The sequence below is a fragment of the Channa argus genome, chromosome 13 (assembly GCF_033026475.1).
Source record: "Channa argus isolate prfri chromosome 13, Channa argus male v1.0, whole genome shotgun sequence".
NCBI lineage: Eukaryota > Metazoa > Chordata > Actinopteri > Anabantiformes > Channidae > Channa > Channa argus.
In genome coordinates, this window is record NC_090209.1 from 15168890 (window position 1) to 15195599 (window position 26710).

At 38.5% G+C, this 26710-nt stretch overlaps 5 protein-coding genes across 13 annotated transcripts; 3 read left to right on the plus strand and 2 right to left on the minus strand.

Moving 5' to 3' along the window:
• Positions 1-52: 52 nt before the first annotated feature.
• Positions 53-3953, plus strand: dnase1l1l (deoxyribonuclease I-like 1-like). Of its 2 annotated transcripts, XM_067525899.1 has the most exons (9): positions 53-1533; positions 1626-1785; positions 1897-1985; positions 2091-2177; positions 2252-2373; positions 3075-3187; positions 3339-3496; positions 3637-3733; positions 3816-3953. In XM_067525899.1, the coding sequence occupies exons 2-9, from the start codon at positions 1645-1647 to the stop codon at positions 3894-3896; spliced, it is 888 nt and encodes a 295-aa protein (XP_067382000.1). In that variant the 5' UTR covers positions 53-1533; positions 1626-1644; the 3' UTR covers positions 3897-3953. The 2 variants fall into 2 exon arrangements, with proteins under 2 accessions (XP_067382000.1, XP_067382001.1); XM_067525900.1 differs by having other exon boundaries at positions 1514-1785; positions 2091-2159.
• Positions 3954-4074: 121 nt separating this feature from the next.
• si:dkey-183p4.10 (uncharacterized) lies at positions 4075-7357 on the plus strand. 2 transcript variants are annotated; one of them, XM_067525890.1, is made up of 7 exons: positions 4075-4160; positions 4483-4525; positions 4622-6346; positions 6448-6514; positions 6695-6764; positions 6867-6992; positions 7081-7357. In XM_067525890.1, exons 2-7 carry the CDS (start codon positions 4483-4485, stop codon positions 7195-7197), a joined length of 2148 nt encoding a protein of 715 aa, XP_067381991.1. In that variant the 5' UTR covers positions 4075-4160; the 3' UTR covers positions 7198-7357. The 2 variants fall into 2 exon arrangements, with proteins under 2 accessions (XP_067381991.1, XP_067381992.1); XM_067525891.1 differs by lacking the exon at positions 4075-4160 and having other exon boundaries at positions 4193-4525; positions 6870-6992.
• Positions 7358-7737: 380 nt separating this feature from the next.
• LOC137139120 (emerin homolog 1-like) lies at positions 7738-11518 on the plus strand. 4 transcript variants are annotated; one of them, XM_067525904.1, is made up of 7 exons: positions 7738-8001; positions 8171-8269; positions 8690-8721; positions 9275-9300; positions 9434-9484; positions 9580-9642; positions 10119-11518. In XM_067525904.1, exons 1-7 carry the CDS (start codon positions 7920-7922, stop codon positions 10288-10290), a joined length of 525 nt encoding a protein of 174 aa, XP_067382005.1. In that variant the 5' UTR covers positions 7738-7919; the 3' UTR covers positions 10291-11518. The 4 variants fall into 4 exon arrangements, with proteins under 4 accessions (XP_067382005.1, XP_067382004.1, XP_067382003.1 ...); XM_067525903.1 differs by having other exon boundaries at positions 7745-8001; positions 9431-9484; XM_067525902.1 differs by having other exon boundaries at positions 7747-8001; positions 10086-11518.
• Positions 11519-11687: 169 nt separating this feature from the next.
• On the minus strand, positions 11688-20409 carry si:ch211-150o23.3 (deleted in malignant brain tumors 1 protein). Of its 4 annotated transcripts, XM_067525895.1 has the most exons (9): positions 20272-20409; positions 17274-17435; positions 16268-16306; positions 15882-16190; positions 14124-14432; positions 13112-13426; positions 12811-12960; positions 12609-12683; positions 11688-12192 (listed from the first exon to the last, which is right to left on the minus strand). In XM_067525895.1, exons 4-8 carry the CDS (start codon positions 16174-16176, stop codon positions 12640-12642), a joined length of 1113 nt encoding a protein of 370 aa, XP_067381996.1. In that variant the 5' UTR covers positions 16177-16190; positions 16268-16306; positions 17274-17435; positions 20272-20409; the 3' UTR covers positions 11688-12192; positions 12609-12639. The 4 variants fall into 4 exon arrangements, with proteins under 4 accessions (XP_067381996.1, XP_067381997.1, XP_067381995.1 ...); XM_067525896.1 differs by lacking the exon at positions 20272-20409 and having other exon boundaries at positions 17261-20133; XM_067525894.1 differs by lacking the exons at positions 17274-17435; positions 20272-20409 and adding an exon at positions 17096-17254.
• On the minus strand, positions 20323-26579 carry slc25a33 (solute carrier family 25 member 33). The gene is made up of 7 exons (XM_067525898.1): positions 26385-26579; positions 24767-24940; positions 23405-23482; positions 22395-22495; positions 22096-22162; positions 21244-21524; positions 20323-21154 (listed from the first exon to the last, which is right to left on the minus strand). Exons 1-7 carry the CDS (start codon positions 26423-26425, stop codon positions 20955-20957), a joined length of 942 nt encoding a protein of 313 aa, XP_067381999.1. The 5' UTR covers positions 26426-26579; the 3' UTR covers positions 20323-20954.
• Between the last annotated feature and the right edge of the window lie 131 nt (positions 26580-26710).

Consider the following 26710-nt stretch of genomic DNA (forward strand, 5'->3'; position numbering starts at 1 on the left):
TTAATTCAGTACTTCTCCACTTTTATTATAAGTAAGAGCTCCAGCTTACAGCTTACAAGTTGGCTGAAATTAAAAGCATTTTAGGAAACTGTGAGTTGATAATATCAACAGTATAGTTTGGAGAATCTATCCTTTTTACTGTAACTGCACATAAAAAGGTATTAAAATAAACAAAAGACATGCAAATAATGCTTTCAGCCACGTGATGGAGCAGTGCTTAAGGACAGTGGAGGGGCTGTTTAAAGTTCAGTGTTAAATGTCATTGATAGAGACACTAAACATACAATAAAATTGCTGTTTTATGTAATCAAAAATGAAAAACAAATATTTAAAGTTTTCTTTAATCCTAGCAAGGCTATAAGTTACAAACAAAGATAATATTTCTTTTCTGCATCAAATCCAGACTTGCTGATGATTTGGGTTTAATGTGAGACAACTGAAACTTACTTTAAACAGGTGAATGCATGTTATTGCAGTTAAAAAACACAATATTTATGTCTCACCTTCGCAACTTTATTTTCCAGACGTATTTTTAATGTACTTTCACTTTTGTTTTTGTGCTAAGCTATACTTCAGTCAACTACATTTCAGGGGGGGAAATAGTACATTTTGCTACATTGTTTGTCACAAAGATGTTAAATTATCCAGAGTTTACAACAAAACACAATTATTGAAAAAAACATAAAAATGCAAATTTTTTGTGGCGGATTATTTTTCTTTTGTTAATCACCAAATGCTGCTAAGATGTATCATTTGGACCAGTTAGGTAACTCCATAACTATAAAGAAATTATAAGTAGCTGTAGCATTAAATGCTTCTTATAGAACTGTATGTTGCATCAATTTTGGGATTTTTAGGTACCACATTTTCAGGGGACAAGTACCTTACAGTACTTCTCCACTTTTACTTTTACATAAGTACGATTTTGAATGCAGGAATTTTACTTGTTTGTTTTAACAGAAGTGCAAAATACATCTCAATATCACTACATTACTTCATGACAGATTATTTATTCTAGTTGACAATTCCTATTGCAAAAATATCAAAGATTTAAATAAAACAACCTAACAGTCTAAAGTAAATTACCCTCCAAATATCAGACTGCGGTGGAGTTCCATCACATTCAGAATTGTGTCAGTGATGTGACTCACGTTGTGGCAACTTTCAGTTCATTATGTCTATGATACAATGGCAAAATTATACGTGGTAAATTCTACTTAAATGTTTTAGAACCTGAGTGACAATTACACATGACACTGTCTGCATTGTTCAGATTATACTCAAACTTTTGAGACAAAACACACTCAAAGCTGAACTTTCTGAGTTGGATGGCTCATTGTTCATTGTATTCACTGGTTTTTAACTGTTCCAGATAAAGCTCCATTCTCATCAGGCACTGACACAGCACACTCACCATACAGACTTGTTTTTCACCCACATTTACCTGTATGTTCCCCAAATAAACCACTGGTCATTGAAGAGATGGTTGTTTGCTGGACTGACCTCAGTCTCCTGGTGAAGCTAGCACTGAAGGTAAGAGGCTGTAGTTTTGTGGGTGTAGGTTTTTTGTAACATGTTTCACAAGATGTCAAAAGGGATCTTGCCAAACTGTCCTTTACTTACAGACTGATTATCCTTTATAAGATGAGGACTGCAGTTCTGCTGTTTGTTGCGGGATTGTGTGCACTGAACGTCACATTTTCACTGAAAATCTGCGCATTCAATGTTCAGAGTTTTGGTGAATCAAAGGCCAACAACAAGAGGGTTATGGGCATTTTACTTAAGGTACTCTACTGCTTATGAACTTTGTGCTTTAGGTAACAAAAAAGCACACTAAGCAATACTCATGGAACTTATTTTTGTTGTTGGTTTTGTTTCTTTTATCTTGTTCCAAAGATCCTCTCTCGCTGTGACCTGAGTCTAATTCAGGAGGTCAGAGACTCTAAAGGAGAAGCAGTACAAGCTTTGGTGAAGGCTCTTAACAGGTAAAAGTTTGCATGGGTTCAAAACCTGCACATTTGAAGGATTTAGTGAATCAACGCTCACATCTGTACCTTCAATTTTAAACGTATTTTCGCTATTGTCTGTAGATTTGACAGATCCAATTCATATTCATATTTGGAAAGTGAAAGGTTGGGCAGGAAAACCTACAAGGAACAGTATGTCTACATTTACAGGTACAACGTGCTATATTTTACATTACTCTTAGTGTCAGTTCAGCATTGCATCTTTAATGTCTCATCATCTCCAGAAACAACATGCTGAAGGTCAAAGATTATTACCAGTACCCTAAAGAAGAAAGAAGGGGGAGCAATGAAACTGATGTTTTCTCCAGAGAGCCTTTCACTGTCCGCTTTCACTCCCCCACAACATGTAAGCTGCAACGAAAAACATCTTTACGGAGGAATAATTTTCTATAAGTTCAGGGTAAATTAAAACCAACTGTAACTGATGACTGTATGACAGCCCCTACCTCCATCCACCCCAGTAGACAATGCTTTGGTAGAATTGCATTCTGTGGTTAAAATTCAATGAAGAGCGTAATGAAACAGAAATGTTCCCGTAGCAGAGTTCAGTACAAACTATATTGTCTTTAATTCCCACTAGTCAGCAGGGGTCACTGGTTGTGACCATGAAAACACAACTCCTAGCCAGGAGTAGACTGCCCACTTTTTAGTCTTTATTTTTGTGAAGCTGTCTAAACTTCCATTAAAACAAACTGAGAACCTCGGGTCTGCAGATTAGTCTACTGCAAGCCTGGTGGGATCCTGGTGGGAACATCTGGATTGAAACATTTCATCCAGGTTCTGTTGTGTGTAAAGGAGTCCAGTCCAACCTATGTAGTTATTTAGCAATTTAAAAAAGTGACAATACTACGCTAAAATAAACAGTGGTTAGAAGATACATTGCTTTATAACTTTAGAAGCCTTTACATGTGCAGAAACGTAGAGAATCTGATAAATATGTGCGCAGGGCTTCCAAACTCAACCTATGACTTCCACGTCACAATGCTTCATTGGAAACACATTCCAGACATATATGTTTAAAATTTATTTTTCTGTAAATTGTTTTAGCGGTGAAGGATTTTGTCCTTATTGGGCAGCACACCTGTCCAAAAACTGCCATGAAGGAGATGGATGAACTGTACACTGTATTCAAAGGCATTTCGAAGACGTGGAAGACTGACGTGGGTTTAACTACTTTCTTTTTTTAACAAATTTTGGTGAATCTTATCTATATCTTTAAAAGGACTGACGTTGTTTTTTCTCTCCAAGTATGATGCAACTTATGAGGAATTTCTTTTTTGTTGTTGTTGTTGTTCTTTTCATTGACACCAGAATGTGATAATCTTAGGGGACCTCAATGCAGGCTGCAGCTATGTCACCATCAAGGGCTGGAGAGCTGTGCGCATGAGGAATGACCCAAAATTTCGCTGGCTGATTGGAGATGAGCAAGACACTACTGTCCGAGAGAAGACACACTGTGCCTATGACAGGTCAGTGTAGAACTCAATGGTTATCGTGTATCAATTCTGTTATAATAATGACACATTTTAAATTATGAGGTTTGTAAGGACTTCATTTCTGCAAAACCATGATGACATTATTTCTTACAATATGATTTCTACATTTTCAGGATCATTGTTCATGGACCTGAAATTATTTCTAGTATTGTTCCAGGTTCAGCTCAACCGTTTAACTTTAAAGACAATTTTCATCTCACCGAAGAGCAGGTAGGCATGTTATAATATGGGTTTTTGTTTTCAGCTTTTAGTTAGCATGGGTATTAATTATGTTCTTTTGATGGCCCTTTAGGCTCTTGAAGTGAGTGATCATTTTCCTGTAGAAGTTGACCTGAAGCCTAACCACCGCTACCTACTCCGCCACGAGCTGTAGATCTCTCAGGATATTCAACAAACTTCCTGTTACTATTGTAGTTTTGGCTGCTAGCTGTTAAAATAAATAAAAATACACAACATATTCACTGACACGTATCTACTGTTTCTTTTTTATGATATTGTTGGCACCACAATTTTGTCAGTCAAAGACTAGTGTCGTGTTTCAGCATAAAGGAACTGCATGTTCATCTGCTGGAGCTTATATTGTGCATCTGAAACCAAAACCACATCAAAGGTGCCATAATTTCATGAGCTCACGAAGGTATGTGTCTGCAGCAGCACAGAATTCAAAACATTGCTTTTGTCATCTTACTTTTCAGAGGGAAACCTTTGAATTGTTATTTTATGTTCACGTTTTGATATTAGGTTACACACTTTAAACGTTTGTTATCCCATTTTTAACCTGTTCTTTTAGTTTTAATTGTGTACTTTATACTCGGTCTGTTTGACAGGAAGCCACTTGCAGCAACAACAGATGAGTTTCTTAGCGCTCTCTTCCTTTGTGAGAAAGGAGATTATGTGTGGCAATGCATTCATTTTTGTCTTGATTTCATACAACTTATTATTTTTTTCTATTTGTAAAGATGGAACAAAGTCTTTCTGAGCTACTTAGTGATGCATTTTCAGGTAAGAAACATGTTTTAATTTTTTAGTGGTGTTTGGTATTTATTAAATATTTTTAGTATTTAGAAATTTAGTAATTTTCAAATCATGATGTTACAGAAACATCTGTACCATGTTTGGAAGATGGAGATTTGGACTTTGAGAATTTAAGTTTTGATGAAAGGTTTGAGAATGAAAAGACAGCCGTGACTCACAAAAACCTACCAACAAAGGAAGACAGGGCAATGCACCAGGAAACAACTGGTGATGCTGTTATTTCATCTAACATTGAAAACAAAGACATGGCTCAAAATGATGATGAAGAGCAGTTTGAAGTTAAAAATGAAGAAGAGGATTATCGAGGTGTAGGAATCAGTGTCATGGGCATGGACATCACAGCAAAGGAGGATTACACAAGCTTGGATAGGGAGTCTGAAGAGGACAGCTGTAACTCTGGAGATGATGATGTGGAAAAGGAGAACATAGAAACGCAAGAGAAACTAGGGGATTCGTTGATGTCATTTGACTGCCGGGACAGCTTCTACTATGATAATAAAGAGGGCAAGATCTTTGCTGAGGGACAGTTTTTAGCCCGAGAGGGCACTGAAAACCCTAAATTTAGAAATGAGGAACAAGGTGAGAGTGACAGTGAGGAGGAGGTGTCCTATTTTGGTCAGGTCCCTGAACGTGGCAATTTAATGGCAACCAAGGGTGATGGGACTAAAGAGGACGAGCAAAAACAGGAAGAAGAAGTGCAAGAGGATTCTGATTCTGAGTGTGAAGACATGAAAATCAAAGTAGAAAATGTTGCCACCCAGAGCTTTGAGCTGGGGGTTGAAAGTCCTTATAATGATGTCCCTGTAGAAGCTAGTTTAGAGTTTCCAGATATTTCAGTGCAAAATCTGCAGGACCTCCTTGCAGAAGTTGATAGTGAGAGCTGTGTAGAGAAGATGAAGGATTTCTCAGGAGAGGAGCATCAAGAGGCAGGTGAGGGCTTTGCAGATTATCCCTCTGACTTTTCCTCTTGTGAATATGTTGAAGGTGAACGAACAAATGAAGGAAATGAATATAAGTCAAACACCTTGCCTTGTCAGGAAAAAGCTGTGACAGATGTAAGATGGCTGGGAAAAGAGGAAAATACAGATGAGGAGGGAGACGGATATCTGTACAGCAGAGATTTAGAGGTGGATGGTGATAGGTTGATGAGCAAGGACATGACATCTGAAGAAAAGCACAGAACAAAACTAGAGGTTGTCAAACATGGGACAGAGTGTGACGATGGAGTTGAGGCAGGTGAGAGTGACTCCTATAGCTCCAGTGATGATGAGGTCCAAGTGAGGAGGAGAGATGAGGAAGATTCAGACAGGCTGTGTCTACAAGATCTGGATGGCTACAAGAAATTGGAGGAAACTCAGCTTTACAGTGAAAGCGGTGAAGCATTTTCCAGGTGGAGCACCTCTGACGACCATTATTTCACAAACAACCAAATAAATCTAGCAGATTTCAACATAAACGTGGATTTTGACTTGTTAAAAACTGATACGCTTCTGGCTGAAGACCTGTTAACTACAGAAGACGCCGATGTGAGTCACTGTCCTGCAGAAGACATAAACAGCTACTCTGCGGTACAGAGAGAGGACAACAAAACCACTAGCTCATCTTACCAGGGATCCCTGGATGACAGCTTCTTTTTCAACACTGAACTTGAGGTTTCAGGAGTCAGTGAGCAGGGACAGCTGGGAGATGACGAGTATGAAGAGGAGAGGAACTGGGAGCAAGAGCAGGAGAGAATCAAGGCTTTCTACAAGTTTTACAATGACAGCGATGGGGAAAATGGGAGAGAGGGTGAGTCAAGATGATTGGAATATTTCATAGTAAAATCATTAACATTTTCACTGTGTTCACATAATTCAAATTGACTTGTTTCCTATTGTGTTTGAGTGCAGAGAGGCAGATTAAAGTTCAGTTTTGTTCAGATCCATTGTCCCAAGTCATTCACTATGGAACTGACAGGTAAGTAGAATTCTAATCAGGTTCTAAAAAAGAGCACTTCTTTGATTTAGCAAAAAAAGATCAAAGGAGTATATGTCTAAAACTAATGAATGAGATTAGTGACATTTTCTATTAAACAATAATTACAGCTTGAGTTGTGACAGATTGAATCAAACACTCTGCCCACTTCCTTTTTTGCAGCAGTGACAGAGATTCACTTAGCAGCTCTACAGATGGGGAGGAAGATCTAAGCTCAGCAGAAACAGCTATGGTAAGAACATGGTCATTTGCATGTGGGTACATAGGAGTGCACACATGAGTGTACACATGAACACATTGTTCACACTAATTTGTATGAATCTGCTTTGGAAAGGAGCTGAGGGAGCTTGACAACACCCTGCAAATGAAACCTGCTTTTGATCCCCCATGTGTTGAGTTACCAGAAACTGTGCCAGAAAACAAGCTCAGCAATACACACATCTGTACCAGCAAAGACAAGGTTTGTAGTCACTAGACATGACTGAACATTCACTTTGTTCATTTTTCCCTGGTCATTTGTACATCTGTGTTGTCCTTTTTTCTTGCAGTGCCTGGGCATTCTAAAGCTAATACTGAAGATGGTTCTGGTGATACTGATGGGACTGTTGATATTCTGGTTGACCACAGACCAAGCAGACTGGCTCAGCCACATTTCCTTCTTTTAAGGCCTGCAGAAACATGCTTATATGCTTAAAAGTGGTGAAAAAAAATCATTACATTATTGATCTGTAAAAATGCAATGTAGCGAGATATTGAAACATGTGGACTGTTTTCTGTAAAATGTAATTTTATGCTTAATAAAAGATCTATCTAGGTTTACAATGATTGATGGCTGAAATTTTGAATTGACCGTAGAAACCAAAGTGCAGTATTCATACTGCAAAGATCTAATAAATATTCCGATCTTTTTAACAGTTTATTTATTTATTTAATTGTTTATTTTTATTTGTTTATCGGAATGGGGTGGTAAGGCAGGTAGTGGAGTAGACATTTAAAGTTCCCCTAAATTAAAAACTCAAGTACAATATTTGAGTACACTGTTAGCAATATTAGCATAAGCATTAAACGTTACTATCGGCGCCTAATAATGGCGACAACAGAAAAAAACCCTAACAGCGGAAATGATGTAGCTACTGCGAAGATAGGCGAATGTTTTTTACACTTGGTTTAACAAACGAGGGCGGGGTTTAACGCTTTCCACGTTTCCAAGACACCGTTCGGCTCCGCAGAAGATCTTCCTCGCACAAGTAAAAGCGCCCCCAACATTATCTGTGGGAGGAGTTATGGCTGTTGCTGTTTTTAGCAACCGAAACTACAGCTGAAGTGAAACAAGAGGACATAAAAATAATATAAAGTCGAAGCTCAGTGGATAAACAGAATTAAAACAATGTCTTTGCTAAGTAGCAAGTCTGCAGAGGAGATCAGCGAGCTGCTGGATGAATATGGGATTAAGCATGGACCTGTGGTCGGTGAGTGGCTCAGATTGAACTATGTTCTTTACGCCTGTTGTCGAAGCAACATTCAGTTAAATCCCAGGCCTCCATCTAACATTGTGAATTTACTGTTTACCCCTCTAGTTTGGGCATTGTGTGTTTATTCTTTCACAATTACATGTCGTGTGTGGCCTTTTGTCCTCAGAATCCACCAGAAGTCTGTATGAGAAGAAGCTGAAAGAGGCTATGCTTAAAGGGAAAAGAGCTAAACCATCCCCCGACAAGACCTATTACAGAGAAGAGGGTAAGTTTGCATACTAATGTATTTCATTAATTTTCTGCCCAAAGATGGGCTGTATAGCCACTTTAATAATTGACGGAATGAAAATAGGATATTCTCAGAGTCACATTAAATATGGAGTGAAATCATTGGGTCAAACCAGTGAAACCATTTATACATGCTGAGCAGTATTCCTCGTGACCATTATACAGATTTGTCCCATCTGTGGACTGTCCCTTTAAAGTCAGAGCTCCCTCTTGACAGTTTAAACACATTAGCAGAGTTGATCAGGTGGTTAACCCCATACTCTAAGGTACCTTACTAATCATTCTCTGGTTAAAATATTCTTGAGGGGAATTATTTTGCAGCAGTGGGGCACTTGAATATTACAAATGTGAAAATGGTGTGTTGATATTTAGTGTGATGTTTTTGTCTTTCTTTCAGAGGACGAAGTTACCTATGTTTACAGGACACCAGTAAGTATCATCTTCAGGATAAGCTCCAGGTGTTGCACTGTTGTTTGGGGAGTGTGGCCAGTGTGAAATGCATTCAAAGGCAGCCACATTTATCATGAATCTGTGCCATGTTGGCTGTATGAAGCTACAATACATTTTGTGCTTTTCTGTATTTGGGGGAAAATGTTAGTAAAACTGGACTTTCATCTGCTAGACAGTCAAGAAATTATCAAAAAGCTGCTCCAAAATTAACGGTGCTTCTCTATCAAATGTTCTTTTGTTTGTTTGTTTTTTTGTTTTCTCCCATATGTATAATAGCCTCTCTGCTTTTTTTGCTGGGCTACAAACGTCCTATGCACACCTAACCTTTTAGTTTGAAGTGACCAGTTCCTGAGAGATGTTATTACCTGATATTAACATCAAAGTATCAGTTGTATTTACCTAGAAAACATCCCACCGAATGCAACTTTATTGGAGCAAAAGTTAAAAATATTATGGTAATAGAGATGTTTAGTATATATCAAAACTGTTGTAAAATTTCACTACCCATTTCTCTGCATTTGCTGGTTTGCAGGTTAGAACTGAAAGTACAGGAGACAGGTCAGTTCTTTTACAAACCTCTATACCTACTATAAAAGGTTAACACTGTGATTGTTTTTCTCCTATTCTCATTTTCCTCTATGTGATTATGCAGGCTGAAATTGTAATTGTATTCTTGTCATCTTTTTAGTAGGTCTTACATGAGGTCAAGACCAGAGTGGACTGAAAGGGAATTTGAACATGAGTGAGCCACAGTTAATCAAACTGACATTGTTACAGTTGATGGGGAGAATATAAAATGTTCAAATACTGTATATACTTTTGTGTCAATGTCCACAGGACATCCTACTCAACCTACTTAAGGTCAAGGCCTGAATACAGAGGAAGAGATTTTATTGATGAGTAAGTATGTTTTTACAGTTAGTTCTGTTACCAGCTAAACAGCCTATTAAATTGAGATTTGCCAAATTGAATCACCTTTCTATGTCAGCAAATGTGCTAAAATATTCTTTTTAAAAATCCATTATTGTGTATTCAGCTATTATTTATACAGTATATGCTACAGTCTAAAGCACAAAGGAACAACTATGTACAACTATGTACAAAAAGTAGAAAACCTCTACAGTACAAGAGCTGGAAATAATATGTTAGGAAAACAAACGTGGCAGCACTGCAATTATATTCATTTAAAAAACATTAAACAAAATAACATTTAAACTATTTATTGTGATGCTAGCAACTAAAGGTATAGCTGAGTTTATTTGGCAGCTAGTATTTTGCAATAGAAAATGTCTTCTTTTCTATTATCATGAACTTGTAGCATAATTTTTAGAATTCCTTTCCAGGCCCTATATGTACGACACACCCTCCTCTTACAGAAACTCCTATTTGAAATCGACACCTGTGAAATCTGATCAGGAAGCTCCAAAGGCATCATCTCGCTTCATCCCACTGTGGGTTCAGTTTGTGTTCTTCCTGGTTGTGGCAGTCTTCCTCTACTTAGTTATTTCCAATATGGAGATGAATGAATCCCACAAAGGAATAGAATGAGTATTTTTAAGTCATGCTCAGTTTGTACTTTCTTATGCATTTTAATTAAAAGAAATTATTTTGGTTAATGCCTTTATGTTAGCCCCTATTGAAAATGTAGTGCATGTAAGATTTATATGTATTATAATTGCTGTTTATTTGGTTGACTATGCTTGGGAGGTAAAATGCATTTATGATCCAGCTTCAGTACATCACTGTAGAAGAGATACAAATACAAATTCAAAAGTACACAGTACTTCTTCTTTTTAACATGACAGCAACTGTCTGGCTTTTCAGGTGGTTTCAATGTGACCCTTTTACCTTCAAAGATAATCATTCAGTTCACCATAGCACTTTGCAGTTGGGTTGCCAATCCGCCCAGAAATTTGATTTAAATGTAACTCACTCCTAGTAGTTTCCAGTGAAGAATACTAAGTAACAGCTTAACTATCCAATAAATCTTGAAGTCAGATATTTAAATTCAATGTGTATTATATTTAGAAGACTTCATGAGAGTTTTGATTGATACACTGACCATCACAAACTTCCAGAAAACGCCAGTCAGCTCCACTGTAGGTAGATAGCCTTAAGCCAATTATATCTGCTATTGGCTGCTGTGATCCCTGGTGAATCTATCTGCAAAGGAAGATAACACTGAATGTGAAAACAGTTATTGACCCAGCTACAAATCCTATTAAGTCCATTTAGATTTAATCCACTTAAGAGATGCTGTTAAGAGAATGTGTGAATAAAACTGATTTTAAACTTACTTTAAATGAAAAAACACCATGACCAATTAGTGTTGTGCTGATGCTAGCAGCTTTTTCTTAATGGAATTTGTGCTGATGCTAGCAGCTTTTTCTTAATGGAATGACAATGTCCTTGTCTCACAAAACACCAGTCACGCTGTGCAGCTTTATGTCAAAAGTATAGTATTTAATAAGAGTGTTAAACTATTTGATTCTGTGTTTATTATTATTATTACTACAATTGAACAAATTCTAAACCATCTAACAATGGTTCCTATTGTTAGTTATCATAGGAATACATTTAAATAAGGTTGGGACAGTTTTCTTAAGCAGCTGAAATATAAGTGCCTCGAGATTGAGAGTAAAAAAAATGCAACTGCTGTTTGTTCATTTATTTGTAGATCTAAAATTAATTTTGAGATACCACACTTTCGTACTATTTGATGTGATTTTTTTACTTCTTTTCCTAATTTAAATATAAAAGCCTATATATGCAAATATTTTAAGTGTCATCATTTATTCAGAAGCTAAAACAAACGAAAGGACAACATGTTGTGCATTATGTAGTTTGTGTATTTTCTTATGTAGCTTGATCACAACCTATAAATTAACCTACTTGAAGAAATATGACTGTCAAACCTCTAAGACACAAAACCCATTTAAACAAGCTCCAACAACATCGTTTTAATCAACTACATCTTCTACACACTTGAAGTGCAGTAAGGTAAATGATAATGACAAAATGCATAGTAAGGTAAACTTAAATACAAAAACCAGCTTCTAGTCCTTTAAATACCATTGATCTGTGAAGGCAAGTAAATACTAAGCTATTGGTGCCCATTGTTAGTGTTACCTGATTATAAACTGCATATACACAGAGACCTTAAGAACCCATCAAAGTTTCCCCAGTTAAGCTTTCAGTAGTTTTCTTCTCCACATATCTGGGGTCATGGCAACTCTGATAATACAACATGTAACAGCGAATCGTATCCACTGTTTCCCAGCAGTAACAGTGCAATCGTAGTTAGTGTCTAATGAAAACTGTGCCTCATCCAAACTGGTCCAGCTTGTACTGTTTCAAACAGTGTCATGGATGAACACAAAAAGTGTCTGCTTCTTTGTTACTTCCCCTGCTGCATGAATCCACATTGGCTCAGTTCATTACTCCTTCTGCCTGAAAGAAGAAATATAAAGATCTCTTATTTAATTCAACAGTGTTGCACAGTTTAGGACGTGACCAAAGATGAAAGTTCAAAATAATATAGACTAAAAAAAAAAAAAAAAAGTACCCCTCCACGTTAGACTTCATTCAAAACATTCTTATAAAACAATGAGTGAGGGCAGATTTAGCTATTTAATAGAGCACACCTAAAGCATCAGTGACTGAGGCAGCTGTGTATAGGGATCATGGAAGTATACACATATCAAATGAGGGCAGCTGGTTTTAGTGACATTAATTAAATGGAGATGACCTGTCCAGAGGTTTCTGTTGACTGTAGTAAACAATCCCTTTGATTTATTGAAACTACCAAGGGATGTAAATAGTTTTTTTAAAAGCATGACATTTGAAAGAAGGTTTAAATTAAATACCTTTAGTAGTTTGTTGCCTGCATACTGACCATCATAGCTTGTTAATTGATAAGGCAACATAATTGTTCTCAACGCCTGCAAACAGAAGCACACTTTTTAGCGTACATATACGACATGCTTTCTAAAGCCAATACAAACAACAAAAAAAGTTTTCATATTTCTGTGCAAAGCTGAAAGACTTCTGGTGGGGAAAAGAACTTACAGGTTCTGGTCTCACGCTCCAGTTCTGAAGGCTTCTTCTCTTTGTTACACACTACCTTGGCCACAATGATTATGATGATGACGGCAACAATAAATGTCAAGCCAGACACAAGCCAGCTGATCATCACTGGACTCAGTAATGGATCCGGGTCTGAGGGTAAGAAGAGTTATATTTAAGTTGAATTGAGGATAAAATTTTATCTTTGGCAACAACACAGTAGATAAAATTAGGTACCCTTACAAGCAGGATTATGTATGTAGTTACTTAGGTTTACAACACACAATACAATAATCTGATTGACCTCTGATGGCTATAGGCAGGGGCTGGCTTTCTCTGGAGACGAAGATACGCCCACCTAGCTGCACACGATACAGACAGTAGTAGTAGCCTTCGTTGGAAGTCTGGGCATTGGGAAAGGTGAATGTTGCAGATGGTGTGAGAGCAGGCAGAGACTGACGCACTGTGCCATTGGAGCGGATCAGACGGAGCTGGAAGGAACCTCCAGGGTACTGCTGCAGGGTGGAGCAGGTGATGTTAAAACTCTGGCCTTTAATGACGGAACCAGCCGGGGCCTCAGTTGACGTGTTGTACCAGTGCTGAGGAGTCAAGAGTTCTACTGTAATCAGCCAAAAAAGTAGTACTATAGGTTAGTGTAGGCCTCAACCATGTTGTGGATAAACCTCGCAACCCAATCCACATTTATACACATAATACAAATATTCTAAAATATTTCTGTTTCATCTCTAGCGTTTAGCTAATAAGTAAGTGTCTACAAATTAGAAACGTGAGTTTTAGGTAAAGAATGTCCGTAAATGCTAAGTAAACTAGTTAAAAACAATAAACAATATAGAAAAGGGAAACAAGTCAAAATTATTTACAATTATCTGCTAACCAGCTAAAATGGAATAATTATAGTCCAGGCTAGCAGTAAGAAACCAGGAGACAATGGTCCACCTAACTAGCTTTTTTGGGCATTCACCCACATAAGCAAAAAACTAAAATTCATCACAGGACCATTTTTTTACCTGTAGAATGTTAAATGAGTTGGTAAGCATAGAAATGAAAGCTGATAATACTGCTTTGTTTTACTGTGATACTGTTTCCAAAGGTCAACAGTGAAAACCAATGTTAAAAAACCACAGTGTTTTTTGTTCTTAGAAAACAATAAATGTTTTAACATGAAATCAAAATTTAGAGAAATTAAAAATTAAATAAGATCAAACCCATTCTGTTGGTTCTGCAGAAAAGCAAATGTCTAATATAGAAAAATGGGGGTAGCACAAGTGGGTTATTATAAATTAGACATGACTCACCCACAGTGATGTTGATGTAATTGCTGGGTGGGGAGCTGAGTAGCTGAGAAGGGAAGCCACTTTTGATCCTATACCTACAACTGTAACTGCCCTGATGGACAGTCTCTATGTCGGACAGTGTCAACTCGACTCTGGTCTGGGTTTGGTCTGCCCTCTGTGTAACCAGTGGCGTGGACACTCCGTGCTTGTACAGGTGGAAGTCTCTGAGGTGATGACCCAGTGGAACACTGCAGCTGAAGCGAACAGCCTCCCCAGGAGAGAACACAGTGTGAGGTGACAGCAGTGTGAGAGCAGGTGTTAAAAGGGTACCTGCGCGTAAAGACAGGTTAATTGAGTATGATCCACTGGACCAAGCTCTTCACGTTATTATTGATAAATTAATGCTGGCATGCATTGTTTTTTGTTTTCTGACTAACCAAATAAATTGATCACACTACTTGTGCATTTTGTCCTTGTTTCTTAAAAATGGGACAAATAGAGACTGGTAGAGAAATGCACTGAGAATAAGGACCATGTTAGTGTAGGCAGAATACTGAGAAGAGTTGCAACTAAAAGCTACTTTTGAAGATTGAACAAAGTTTAGAATCTTGTTTCACCACTAGGTGATGAGACAGGCATTTGGCTTGAGATTTCCTGCCTCACAGAAAAGGAGGGACCAGTTTCATTTACAAAACAAGAGAACAAGATATGTGATTGCGTATGCTGTTTATCGACAAGTTTCTCAGGTTAGAAAACCATGATTTACTATCTTGGCCCTATTTTCAGGAGTAGCAGTTAGAGCAATATATCAACATTCCTAAATAAGAATAGCCCTCTTATGTCCACCAAATTGACTTTTAATGATGAAACTCTTTATTAAAAATTTTGGAAACTTTTTTTTTGACACCTCGTATGGGATTCGATTGCCTAATTAAAATGAACAAAATGCAGTATATAGGCTATTGAACCACATTCATTGTAACTTCACATGCAAAGATGTTCTGATTTGAGTCAGACAATTTCTGCTACTTGAATAACAGTTAAATTGCTCTTACAGCCGCAAAGGTAACGTACAGATCAATTAATTTCTCCAGTACACAGTATTTCATTTATAAAATTAAACTGCATTTAAACAGCTAGTTTAATCATCAAGAATACTGCTTGCTAAAATATTTGCCCGAAGCACTATTGAGAACATGGAGATCACTAATTGATTTGAGCTACATGATCTTTTATTGTGCAAATGTTCCAAATACAGATGTACCTTGAGTGAGCAGACTAAATGTCCATTTTTTTTAATCCTTTAAACTGCAAATACTTAACTCGGAAAAACTACAACACATCACTATAAGCTGTAATTTGTGGCTTTGTCATGAAACTGTGACGTTACATGCTTTACAAGGAGCAGTCGTTCTCCTTGCTGAAAGTAGCAGTAGGCAGCTTCATAAATAAGGTAATAGTATTTTTAGTCCTAAGTTTACTTTTAGCACAATTATTAGTAGCTATTCTAAGTAGCTATTGATTCTAGTCCATGCAAGGAGACCCTGCATAAGTATTTCACAGTATACAGATTAAATGTTTGAGTGTCCATAAAACTGTTTCCCAAATGCAAATGTTGTAACATATCCATTTAAATCAAGCCAATGATAACTGCTGCTACATCTTTTTATGCTATTTTAAACATCTAAATGATCAGTAATGGAATAGCATCTTTGAATCAACACAGCAGAAAAACCTTTTTCACTCAATCATCTGGATGGCCCCTTACTTGAATCTCACCTGAGCATTTCACCCCTGCATCATTATCATGGGTGCAGTGGAAGTTACTGTGAAGGACTGCAGCACAGCGTGTCAAACTGGACTCGTGTCCAGAGCACTGGACATGCCGCAGCCAAATCTCTCCTCTTCCTGCACCAAACGCTGCACCATGTAGAGCAGATTCAGCTAAGCCACAGTCTAGCTCCAAGCACACCACATCGGCCTCCCGGAGGTCCCAGCCGTGGTCGCAAACAGTTCCCCATTGGTCATGGCGGAGAACCTCAACTCTGCCAGAACACTCGTTATCCCCACCCATTAATCTGACCCTACCTGTAAATCAAACAAAGAATACTTAGACATATAAAATGTGGAAAAGACTGCACAAGGTAAATATCAGTCATCCTTACCAAAAGCAGCAGCTTCATCCCGCACAACACCTAGCAGGCCTGTGGAAAAAATTTAATCAAAAACATGGAATTACTTACATGCAAATTGTTAGCAGTAGACATTTACTTTTGCATTGTGTGGGCTTCATCAAAGCGTGTGCTACAGCAGTGGACAACCAATGCTGTTTCATCAGGGCGTTCAGGTGAAACAGGTGTTAACACAATGTTGTCATGTTGGTGACAGTGGTTTGTGGCGGTTATGTTGCATGACACTTAGATATATTTTTCTAATAGGTTGCAGTTAGTAGTGGGGCTGAACTACAGATTCGAGCACTTTCAGGTATAAAACAATAGATTTTAGCAGCACCACAGATTACATCCTTCAAAAGCGCGTAACGTTAAATCTAACGTCTGTCTAGGACTATTAGCATTAGCCTGTAGCCTTCAAATGGGCAGTATCTATTAAACATTCACTCTATTTAACGTCTTTGATTTGAGCTATGATTACATTGTTAACATATAATTCAGATACAACCATCAAGTTCATAGGCTGGTCTAAGTTTCCTTCTCGAATTAGGTTTTCAGACTAACGAGACGTTAGCCGGTTATATTTACAGGTGACAGAGACATGAGAAAACAATTTCTATATTGTGAATGCCATGTCGTAACTGATTTTACAGTGATGATAGCTTAACTTATTATTACTCCGGTTATCCCATTGCATAATCGTGTAAGCTAACAGCTAACTTTAGCGGTTATCTAGATGGTCGTGTCACACCGCTAGCTAGCTAGCTGCCCAACAAGGGTAGCTAACTAGTATAAATTAAGGTTATTTTATTGTAACAACACCTGTCAGAAGGACACGGAGGAATATCAGCATCGTCCCCCTCAGCCTTCCATCAGATGGCCGAGGAGAACACCAGTGTCACCGAGGGACTAAGTATGCCCGTTGTCCTAGTGATGGTGCTGACAGCTGACGCAAGTATGTGTACGAGCAAGGGATTCGCTAGCTACCTAGCTAGCTTACGTTAGCCTGTGGCTGCGTCGGCAAGCAGCGGCACCTGGTGTGGCATCCAGAAGAGCCGCGGCAGCTGCAACTAGACAACAGACAGACGTGTCATGGTATTTTCTGCTGGCAGCAAGAGGTGTCACGCCAGTTTCCACACAGCAGATGTCTGTTTTTTGTTGTCTTTATGAAACAAAGTAGTAAACACACACGTCATAAACTAACAATAATGTAGACAGTGTCCTACGTGGTAGTTCCTTGACTTTACATCTAGGGACAAACATGATATTACATATATTATATTACTCCAATATTAAGATAGAATTTATTTATATCAAAGACAAATTAACTTGTCATATAACCACAGTTAAAAGTTGTTACTAATGAAATTCCCATCTGTATAATTTTGAGATATCATGATCTTTTTCCCCTAGTGGTGGAAACAGGCTTCCATATTAAAGTTATTTATGGAAAAGCCTGTGCTTTTAGGGCATTTGGCCATTTCATATTAAATGCCTCACAGTGTCTTAGCTATGGTAAATAATTAATTCACCATGAATAAAACCGGTAGCCATTTTCAAGGGTGACAGGTTGTAACACAACTTCACTCTGCTTCACATGACATCAACTTCAGCAATCCTCCCACATAAAACATCAATCAGCACAAATGTCATTTTCCTGTTTTGGATTATTATTCAACATTGTTCTATAACTGAAAAGTACATTTTGATGCTTACAGTTAGAGAAAGATGTTGATTAATTGTTCAAAACAGGAAGAAAACATTTGTGCTGATTGATACCTGAGTTGTCAAATTTTGTCTGCGATGTCTGGGACCACCAGACATTGTTCTTTGACCGAGTGCAGTGGACGGGAGGGATTGTAGATCTGAATGAGGGACTTGAGGTAAGCAGGTGCTGTTGAGCTGACCCCCCTTTAGGCAAAAGACAGAGCTTTGAACTTGATGTGGGCAGCTACAGGAAGCCAGAGTAGAGATGCTGCATTCTGGATTATCTGCAAGGGTTTGATTATGCATGGTGGTAACACCATTAACAGGGCATTGCACTAATCAAGACAGGATATGACCAGCACCTGTGCAATGAGTTGGGTTGTATATTCCATGGCGTATGGTCTGATCTTTTTTTAAAGTTGTATAGGGCAAATTTGCATGCCCTAAAGACTGAGGAGATGTGGTCCACAAAGCTCAGTTGCTTGTCAATAATGACTCCCAGGTTTCTGGCTGACTTATTGACGACAGTGACTCCAGATCCAATGTTGATTGTGATGTTTTGTTGGGTCGAAGGTCTGGCTAGGAAGACAGGAACTTCAGTCTTGAAGATGTTGAGATGAAGATGTCTTGGCCAGAAATGAAAGGAGAGATGGGCCTGTAATTCTCCACAAGGGATGGGTAAGGGAAAGGCTTCTTAAGCAGTGGGGTAATCTGGGCCTCCTTGAGATGTGTTGATGATTTGTTTAATGGCTGGCATTAGTGGGTGCAACTGCTTGAAGGAGACTGGAAAGGATTGGTTCCAGAGAACAGGTGGTCAGACTGTTAGAGAGGAGGAGGGTGGATACATCCTCCTTTGTCAGAGTTAAAACTGAGGAGAGCAACGCAATATTGGAAGAAGTTAGCAGGATGAATGGGAGGCAGAGCCTTTAGCTATCAAGCCCCTCTCCTGTGGAACCAGCTCCCAGTTCAGATTCAGGAAGCAGACACCCTCTCTGCTTTTAAGTTTGGGCTTAAAACCTTCCTCTTTGATAAACATTATAGTTATAGTCATGCTACTATAGCCTTAGACTTCTGGGGGACCCACTGCTCAATGCAGTGAGCTCCTTTCCTCCTTTACTTTCTCCCCGCATTTATATGTCGCCAATGCATGACATTAACTTTTTGTTTGTCTCCCGTAGTTTTGCTTCTCCCTCACTCTGTCCCTTTCTGAAGGTGTCCCCTCCGTTGGAGCTGTGTGTTTCCAGTGTGCAGCTACTAGTCCTACTAATCTGCCCAGTGTTTTGTTGTTGCTTCTTGTTGCTCCTTTTTCCCCTTCTCTCCACTTTCTACTCACTCCAACCGGTCCAAGCAGATTGCCAACCACCGAGCCTGGTTCTGCTGGAGGCTTGTGCCTTGAGATTACTCTGTTGTGAATTAAATTTCACTATGATTGAATTGCATAGAGATGCAGAGACCAGTGAAGAGAACTGCTCTGGATTGAGAGACCTGGGGTTGCGGCAGAATGTGGTGGGAGAATGCGAAGGTGTAGAATTGAAGATTGTGAGCTGAATGAAGAAGTGATCCGCTAAATGCAAAGGAGTGACCAAGAGGTCTGTGGTGCAGTTCTAGGTAAGAATGAGGTCCAGGTTGTTGCCAGCTTTGTGGGTTGGGGGAGTAAAGACCAGTCTCAGGCCAAACATGTTTAGAAGAGCAAACACTTCAGCCACCTGAGGTTTGTCCATGTGGATTTTCAGGTCTCCCAAGATGATGAGGGAGTGCAGTCTTCAGGGAAGTGTGACAGCAGCATTACAACCTCATCACAGAAGTTTCCCAATCACATTAACTGTAATCCTAATGGCATGATATTCCAAGGATGACAGATTGTCGAGGTGTGCTCTCAGTGAGCATGCTATATGTGTTTTATATATGTAGAATTTCAATGCATTTCACTTTAGAGTTACTCTTCTTTATGATAATCAGGTTTAAACATTCTAGTTACTTATGTAAAGATTGAACATCTTAGAAAGAAATAAAAGGCATGATACAGTGTAAGACTTGTTTGCAGGCCTTTGACTTTGGGTCAAGCCAGCAGTAGGAAATTATAGAACATTATCAATAACTAACCACCTTATGTCTCTCAAAGAAACTGAGTATTTATATATTACTTGAGACATTATGCTGATTATATCTGTAGAATTTTAAATGTGCTCCCAACGTGGAGTGAAAGTATATTTCTTAAGAAGTTTGTCATCAAGTTCCTCCTGAATGCCTTTATTTCTTTGATGCTGATGCTTTATGGTGCTTATACTTACTAGAGGATTTGGGTGATTCAGATCAGAATTACAGTCACCCATTTGCTGATGTAGTTTCTTGATGCATTTTATTGAACTACTGGTCAGAAAAAAGCATTCAAGTTCTCTGTGTATTGTAAAAGGTACGTTTTTTTACAAATAAAATATACAGTCAAGTACTTATATATTAACAAATACGTTCTCTGAAATTCAAACCTCAAAACCAGCATGTTGTGAAACAAAAATCTCAAAATTATGCATCATCAGTACAACGAAGGAGGAGTACCATTACCAGCAATTCTGAAAAGACTTCCCTTCTTCTAAGTAAATACGTCAACGTGCACAGTTATGTGTTGGTACATTAACCACTGATGAGGAAACAGTCACAAAATAATAAAAAATAAAATAAATAAATTAAAGAAACACTAGACTTCTAAGATAATGACCTTTTTCACAGGTGTTGAGTTTCAGTAAGTACCACAATGTCTTGAAATATTTTGCTAAACTCCTAATGCTGAGCTTTCTATAAAATAACATGTATAGCTCTTTGGATAAGTGAACAATCTGCTTCAGTTCCACTATAAAAAGTCTCTGCAACGCCACATCATAAATGTATGTGCTGCTCTTTGAAAAGTCTCTTGCCCAGTGAACCTTGGGTTTTTGCCAATCATTTGTTAGGAAAACCCCAGCAGTCAAACATGTCTTTATTTGGCATTTCCCAGCAGATGGACAATGAGTTCATATGTGGAGAGGACAATGGCTGTGTTAGGGATTTGTCTAATTAGCTGTGGTATGAGTCCCCTGTAAAAAGCTGCATAGCCTTCCTCTACTGCTATTAACCTCCCTGTCTGAAAGAAATACTTGTACTTGCTGCCTTCCTCACGGAGCCTTGTCCGAATGACCTCTGTGGAGAGAAAAAAAAAAAAAATCAAAATTAAAAACTTCTGACATTAGGCTGTTGTGTTGCAACAAACAAGATATGCAACTGTTTACCATGTGGATAGGCTATGCAGGATGCACAACCCTTTGAAAAAGCAGCTGCCATCATTAGACCCAGGAAGTCTGATGCTCCTTTCTCCATTTCATAATTTGGGGAGGCGAATTGGCTCTTGGCGAGGTGTTTCTTTAGTGTCTCATAGATGAGGAAACATATCATGGTTTCTGAGATGCCAGCATATGATGCGGTCAGGCCTCGATAGAAACCCCGGATCCCTTCACTTTTGTAAACATAACGGGCACACTGCAGTGCATTCATTTTCTTCTCTCCTCTGGCTCTGAAAGATCAGATCAGTCAAGCTCATTAATGTAAAAAAAACATCGTTGTAGCCCTTCAAAACTATTAATTATTAACTATAACAATCACTCATAGTTGATTGTTTAGTGGGATCAAATAAGGAACCAGTTCTTTTTCTGCTAGTCCAACCACAACTGAGTTCTGTTTGAAAATCATTCAGTTCTCTTCCTTCTTTATTCATAGTTAACTTCTTTGTAGCGGCATGTGTGTTTTCTAACATAGTTAACAGACCTCTGTGACCTCGCAATACAACTGCCTTGTACTCAATGTAAATATAGACTCTTGTTCTACACGCAGGACAGTGCGTCAGCACTGTGTATTGCACCATGAGGTCACACTCAGTCTCTGATTGGCATAACCCAAGGACAGGGTATGAGCTCTATTCATTGTTTTGTGAAAGGTCACATTACCTTTAGGTACCATTCCATCTGCAAACCCAACAAAATAGTTTTCCCCAAGACTGGCCAAAGAACATTACCGTCAGTCTGGAAGTAAACAAAAAGGTAACGCTGTGATATAAGGGAAATAAGTGAATTGAAGCATGTATGTACTTTTTCTCCAGCTGCATTCTCGTCTTAACCATCCAGACGGGGTTCATCAGAGAGTTGGTAACAAATGCTGAGGAACCAAGAAAAAAATAATGATTTTGGTGAACTCACAGAATGGAACTAGCCTAGCAACATCTGGAAAACTGAAAAGAGCACATATTTGTGCGATGCAATAGATTTGACTTTTACTGACGCTTTCTCAACAGTTTCTTACAATCATCATTAAGGTTCATGCACTGCAATATATTTTTATGCTGTTTAAGTTGTTCTGTGATTTGCATTTATGTAATGAAGGGACTCACCTGCAACACCTGCAGAGGACATGTGCACAACTCCACTGTTGGGGACAAACAGCCCATTGAACATCTCTTTAGATTTAGAGTATGCAGCAAAGTATATGGCTCTGAAAGAGAGGAAAAAATTGTACACAACACAGAAGCAGTTTTGAAGATAACTGTAAAGTACTTGGAATTGTATGCATATTCAAAAGGTGGATGTTTTTATAACAGTGGTGCAATTATGCAAATTGTCCCCATTTTTGCTGGAATGCAGCTTTGACGGAGTGTTTTCAGGGATATTCATTTCCCTGCGCCTGCTCTCTGTTTGGTTTCTGGAACAGACTGTCACTGGACCAGAATGAGCTGAATAAGCACTGGGAACTTCTGATGCCCAGAGCTGCTTTGAATACAAACCATTACCAAGCTAGACAGTGACATTACTGAGAAACACTCATTCTGTGGTTACTCATTTACCATAAGTAAAGTAAATGTAACCCATGTCAACCACATTCTTTATTTTAACAGAATGTCAAAGTCTGATCAACTTTTTCACTATTCATTAAATTCCTGTTGTATACACATCCAGGATTATCAACAATGAAGAAACAGTGCAAAGTTCTGACTATTTGTTGACACTAAAAATAGAACAAAGGTAAAATTGAAACTATACAAGGTGTACTAAAGCAACAGTGAAGTCTCTCGTTAGTTTTACACAGAAATACAAAAGACTAATCATTTTTGTCATTATTTGTAAATGTTTAATAATTATAATCATGGGGTGTGTGTGTGTGTGTTATTATATATTTTATATATAAAGATTTTTCTAGTGGGTGCAGAATATATAGTCCCGTGCACTGACAAAAAGAAGTAATATACTTGAAGAAACTGCCACAGCTTCACTAAAGAGCCTTCCTTCTTCCCATTTTGTTTATATTAATAACAAGGACAAAAATACAGAGTTTGGTGATGTTAATGGACAATCCTGATGTATTTGACCAACTAAAATGCTCACTGTATAAAATTATTTCAGCTACCTTGAGGGGGCCACACCCACGAGGTTTGGCCCAAGGCCACGGAAAAGCGATCTTGGTCCCTCTTTTTCAAGAATTGATCTGAAATTAAACAAAAACAGCCATAAACAATGAAACACACATTGGCCAAGACTTTTACCAAATTACACAGCAATATGTATTAAACTATTTCAATGGTTGTTACAGCAAAGGTTAGTGGGATTATTCCAAGAACTATTAAGGGAACAAGTGAGACAGCATTCATTCGAAATGTTACACCAGCCATGTTCACTTGAGCTTGTTTCAACTAAGTGTCTACTCTAAACCGGAGCCCTCTGCAGTGGCCGTTTTTTTTAACTCTCCAAAGATAGTGACCTTAATTCTCTAAATGACTGCCAGGGGCTTAGTGATGAGGAACTGCAAACTGCATTGGTTCTTGTAATATACACCTCACCTCATGCTTCCATCTCGCACTGAAACCCTACACATTTTCAAGCGAAACGATGGTTTTAGAAACTAAACTACATATTTTTAATTCAAAGTTGAGCTAATCGTTCCATGGCTGGAATGGGGCTTAAAGGTCTATTATGATTAGCAAGTTTTACAAAAATAAGTAAATACATTTAAAAAAATAAAATAAAAAAACAATTCCTAACAGCCTTGAAATAAGTTCACCTGAACCACCAAGGACATATTTGCACTCTTAAACCAACATTATCATAATTAGGCATAAGCAACTTTTACAGCTTTCAGATACAGGGATACCAGTCTAGACCGGTTCAGTCTGTGGCCCAGTCATCTGAGTGTAATATAACCCTGACACAGCATTACAGTTTAGCACTTTGCTCGTTCTTTTTGGCCCTTGCTTCTAGTTATACCCAACCTTAACAGGCTCATACAAGAGCTACTCATGGAAACTACAGAATAACACACTAAGCACATGTGAAACCAGGGGGAAATGTGCATTTTGCATTGGGCTTAAACAGCTGATTATAGACACTACAAACAGGATAGTCAACAACGACTTTATGTAAGACAAAATTAGAGGCTTTTATGTTTAAAAAAAATTTGACAGGCATTTCCAAAGACTACATCACAATAACTTAACAGGATTTTATACAACTACACCAAACACAAATGGACGAATCTGTTACATCAACACAGACATGTTTAAACGCAGAGGTCTTTGGAGTATAAAACTCAGTAGGACGTCAACTTAACATTAAAGTTGACAGCTAACAATTGTGCCAATCCTTATAAGATAGTCACAATAAACAGCACTTGTCAAGACCTGGTGTCCCTTTGTTTCTAAGTAGAAAAGTACAAACGCCTCAAGGGACAGCCTGTACAGCTTGCTGTAGCATTTTCAAAAAAAAAAAAGCTTACCTAAGGACTTGCAGCAGTCCAGGTGTAACAGTTCCCTGACGGATCACTCCAGTACCACTTAGGGTGCCCAACTGGACATGGAAGACGGGCCGGAGTTTGAGGCCAGAAGACTGCAACCGTGTCTTCAACACCTCCAGCGGACAGGTAACAATGGCCCCCACTGTACCACTACATCTGCAAAATGAACACACAAAAATATGGATTCTAAGGGAATAGTTGAAATCTTCTCTACTAAGCGGAGAATGCCCCAGTGGGGAATTTATGTTTATTGATACAATGACCCCCCCCTACTTACAATATTAAATTATTGTCCTATTACCTAAAAAGGTTACTTATATGAAATCTGATTCAGGAAGGCACATTTCTATCTTAACACAGCCGAGGAGCCACTGGCCAAGTGAAGTGGACAATTATGGTCAAAGAACAGTCTTTTGCACTGCAGCAGATATACTCAGTTAACCCATTCAGAGTCTCTCATATCAAATGTCTGTGAATTATACCGACGATAAGTTACATTGTGGATTAGGTTTTCCACATTGCACTTGGTTTCCACCCAACAAGTTGTTAAATAGAAGGAAATGGGATGAATAATACATCTGTCAACACTTATGTAAGAGTCAAATACTTATCATGTTCCAGGAAACTTAAGAAACCATCTGAGCTTGTTGGACAGTATTAGTTTTTCTTAGGTCATAGTTACTGCAGGTTTAAGATAATCTGCATAATTAAACTTAAACAAAAAAAAGGTCAATATTTCCTTTTTACAGACACGGGTGATGGTAAGCTTTTTAACAAAACTTCAAGGGTAAAATGGCGTCATTTTAAGCAAGCCGATGTTTAAATGTGACCTTAGCATTTGCTGGATGCCATCCAAATCATCAATAACCTTATATCAGAGGCCACGACTTATAAAACGCATTCTGCAGTCAGGTGGTAATGAGCTGCTGGCAGTGCTGTACGAACCCGTGGCTGCTCGCAAAGTGCAACCTCGGGGTTACATAACACAGAGGACATAATGTGCAACTGAGCTACAGGCTAACGACTCGTGACTGCGCCACCTCAGACATTTGGGTGCAGGACAATATTTAAAAAAATAAAAAAACAAAGACAAAAAAATAACTAACCGGTAACTCAGGGACAGTTTACAAGAGACAGAAAAGTTGTTACTCTCAGTACAGCGAAGACATTTCGTACTTAAACAAAAAGGTTAACTCAGGGCGATTTTCAGCTAGCTTACAGTGGCTAATAGGAATTAGCTTGTTAGCTAAGTTGAAAGAGAAGATGTCGCCGGCGAACGTTTGATTACGTTGCCCACCACAACGCCAGCAAAGTTGACAGTTTAAGACAAACTTTTGTATGTTTTGATTTAATTGAATAACTCACATATTAGATGATGCCAACTTAGTGGATAAGAGACAGAAGCATATTTAGCTAACTGGTAACGAAGCTCGACAGAACACGATCAACCTTAGTGTTAGGTCGACTCTCGTTTTGTCACATGCCGGATCTGTAAATTTAAGAGTAAATTCCATGACCGACTCGTATCTAAAGTTATCCAAGCTGGCATCGAGTTATCTTTTCATTTAGCGTTAGAATCAACATCCTTAATGTAACTTACCCCCCGGCGAAGAGATGTAGCAGCGTGTCTTTCTGTGCCATTTTCCCTTTTCAAACAGCCACCATACTCGTCTCAGAATTAAATTACTAGAATAGAAGTGGTACTTTATTATCCAGGCCTGTCACGTTAGCCGTTTAGGTTCTGTACACCGGCTCTGAGGTGTCCGCGCAATGGGGTGGTGCAACCTAATGAGGGCCTACCGTGACGTCAAAGGGCCGGTCCGGAGGTGTTGTCCGTGACGTAGGAACATGTGCTCCCCACTCTAGCAGGATAGGGTGGTGCATGCTTGGCCTTTCTTAGATTTCTTTTTGTACATTACCACCAAT

What these genes read in the sequence shown, in the direction of transcription:
- si:ch211-150o23.3 (XM_067525894.1), bottom strand. Translation starts at nt 17,126, where the DNA reads ATGCTGATATTCCTCCGTGTCCTTCTGACAG. An exon ending in CCTGCCTATAGCCATCAGAG is followed by an intron (nt 12,961 to 13,111) that starts GTCAATCAGATT and finishes TCTTACCCTCAG; the next exon opens with ACCCGGATCCATTACTGAGT. An exon ending in GGAGCGTGAGACCAGAACCT is followed by an intron (nt 12,684 to 12,810) that starts GTAAGTTCTTTT and finishes TTCTGTTTGCAG; the next exon opens with GCGTTGAGAACAATTATGTT.
- LOC137139120 (XM_067525901.1), top strand. Translation starts at nt 7,920, where the DNA reads ATGTCTTTGCTAAGTAGCAAGTCTGCAGAGGAGATCAGCGAGCTGCTG. An exon ending in GACCTATTACAGAGAAGAGG is followed by an intron (nt 8,270 to 8,689) that starts GTAAGTTTGCAT and finishes TCTTTCTTTCAG; the next exon opens with AGGACGAAGTTACCTATGTT. An exon ending in GAAAGGGAATTTGAACATGA is followed by an intron (nt 9,485 to 9,579) that starts GTGAGCCACAGT and finishes CAATGTCCACAG; the next exon opens with GACATCCTACTCAACCTACT.
- dnase1l1l (XM_067525899.1), top strand. Translation starts at nt 1,645, where the DNA reads ATGAGGACTGCAGTTCTGCTGTTTGTTGCGGGATTGTGTGCACTGAAC. An exon ending in CGAAGACGTGGAAGACTGAC is followed by an intron (nt 3,188 to 3,338) that starts GTGGGTTTAACT and finishes CATTGACACCAG; the next exon opens with AATGTGATAATCTTAGGGGA. An exon ending in TTCATCTCACCGAAGAGCAG is followed by an intron (nt 3,734 to 3,815) that starts GTAGGCATGTTA and finishes ATGGCCCTTTAG; the next exon opens with GCTCTTGAAGTGAGTGATCA.
- si:dkey-183p4.10 (XM_067525890.1), top strand. Translation starts at nt 4,483, where the DNA reads ATGGAACAAAGTCTTTCTGAGCTACTTAGTGATGCATTTTCAG. An exon ending in ATTCACTATGGAACTGACAG is followed by an intron (nt 6,515 to 6,694) that starts GTAAGTAGAATT and finishes CCTTTTTTGCAG; the next exon opens with CAGTGACAGAGATTCACTTA. An exon ending in TCTGTACCAGCAAAGACAAG is followed by an intron (nt 6,993 to 7,080) that starts GTTTGTAGTCAC and finishes TTTTTCTTGCAG; the next exon opens with TGCCTGGGCATTCTAAAGCT.
- slc25a33 (XM_067525898.1), bottom strand. Translation starts at nt 26,425, where the DNA reads ATGGCACAGAAAGACACGCTGCTACATCTCTTCGCCGGGGG. An exon ending in CTACATCTCTTCGCCGGGGG is followed by an intron (nt 24,941 to 26,384) that starts GTAAGTTACATT and finishes TTCATTTTGCAG; the next exon opens with ATGTAGTGGTACAGTGGGGG. An exon ending in GTGGGTGTGGCCCCCTCAAG is followed by an intron (nt 22,496 to 23,404) that starts GTAGCTGAAATA and finishes CCTCTCTTTCAG; the next exon opens with AGCCATATACTTTGCTGCAT.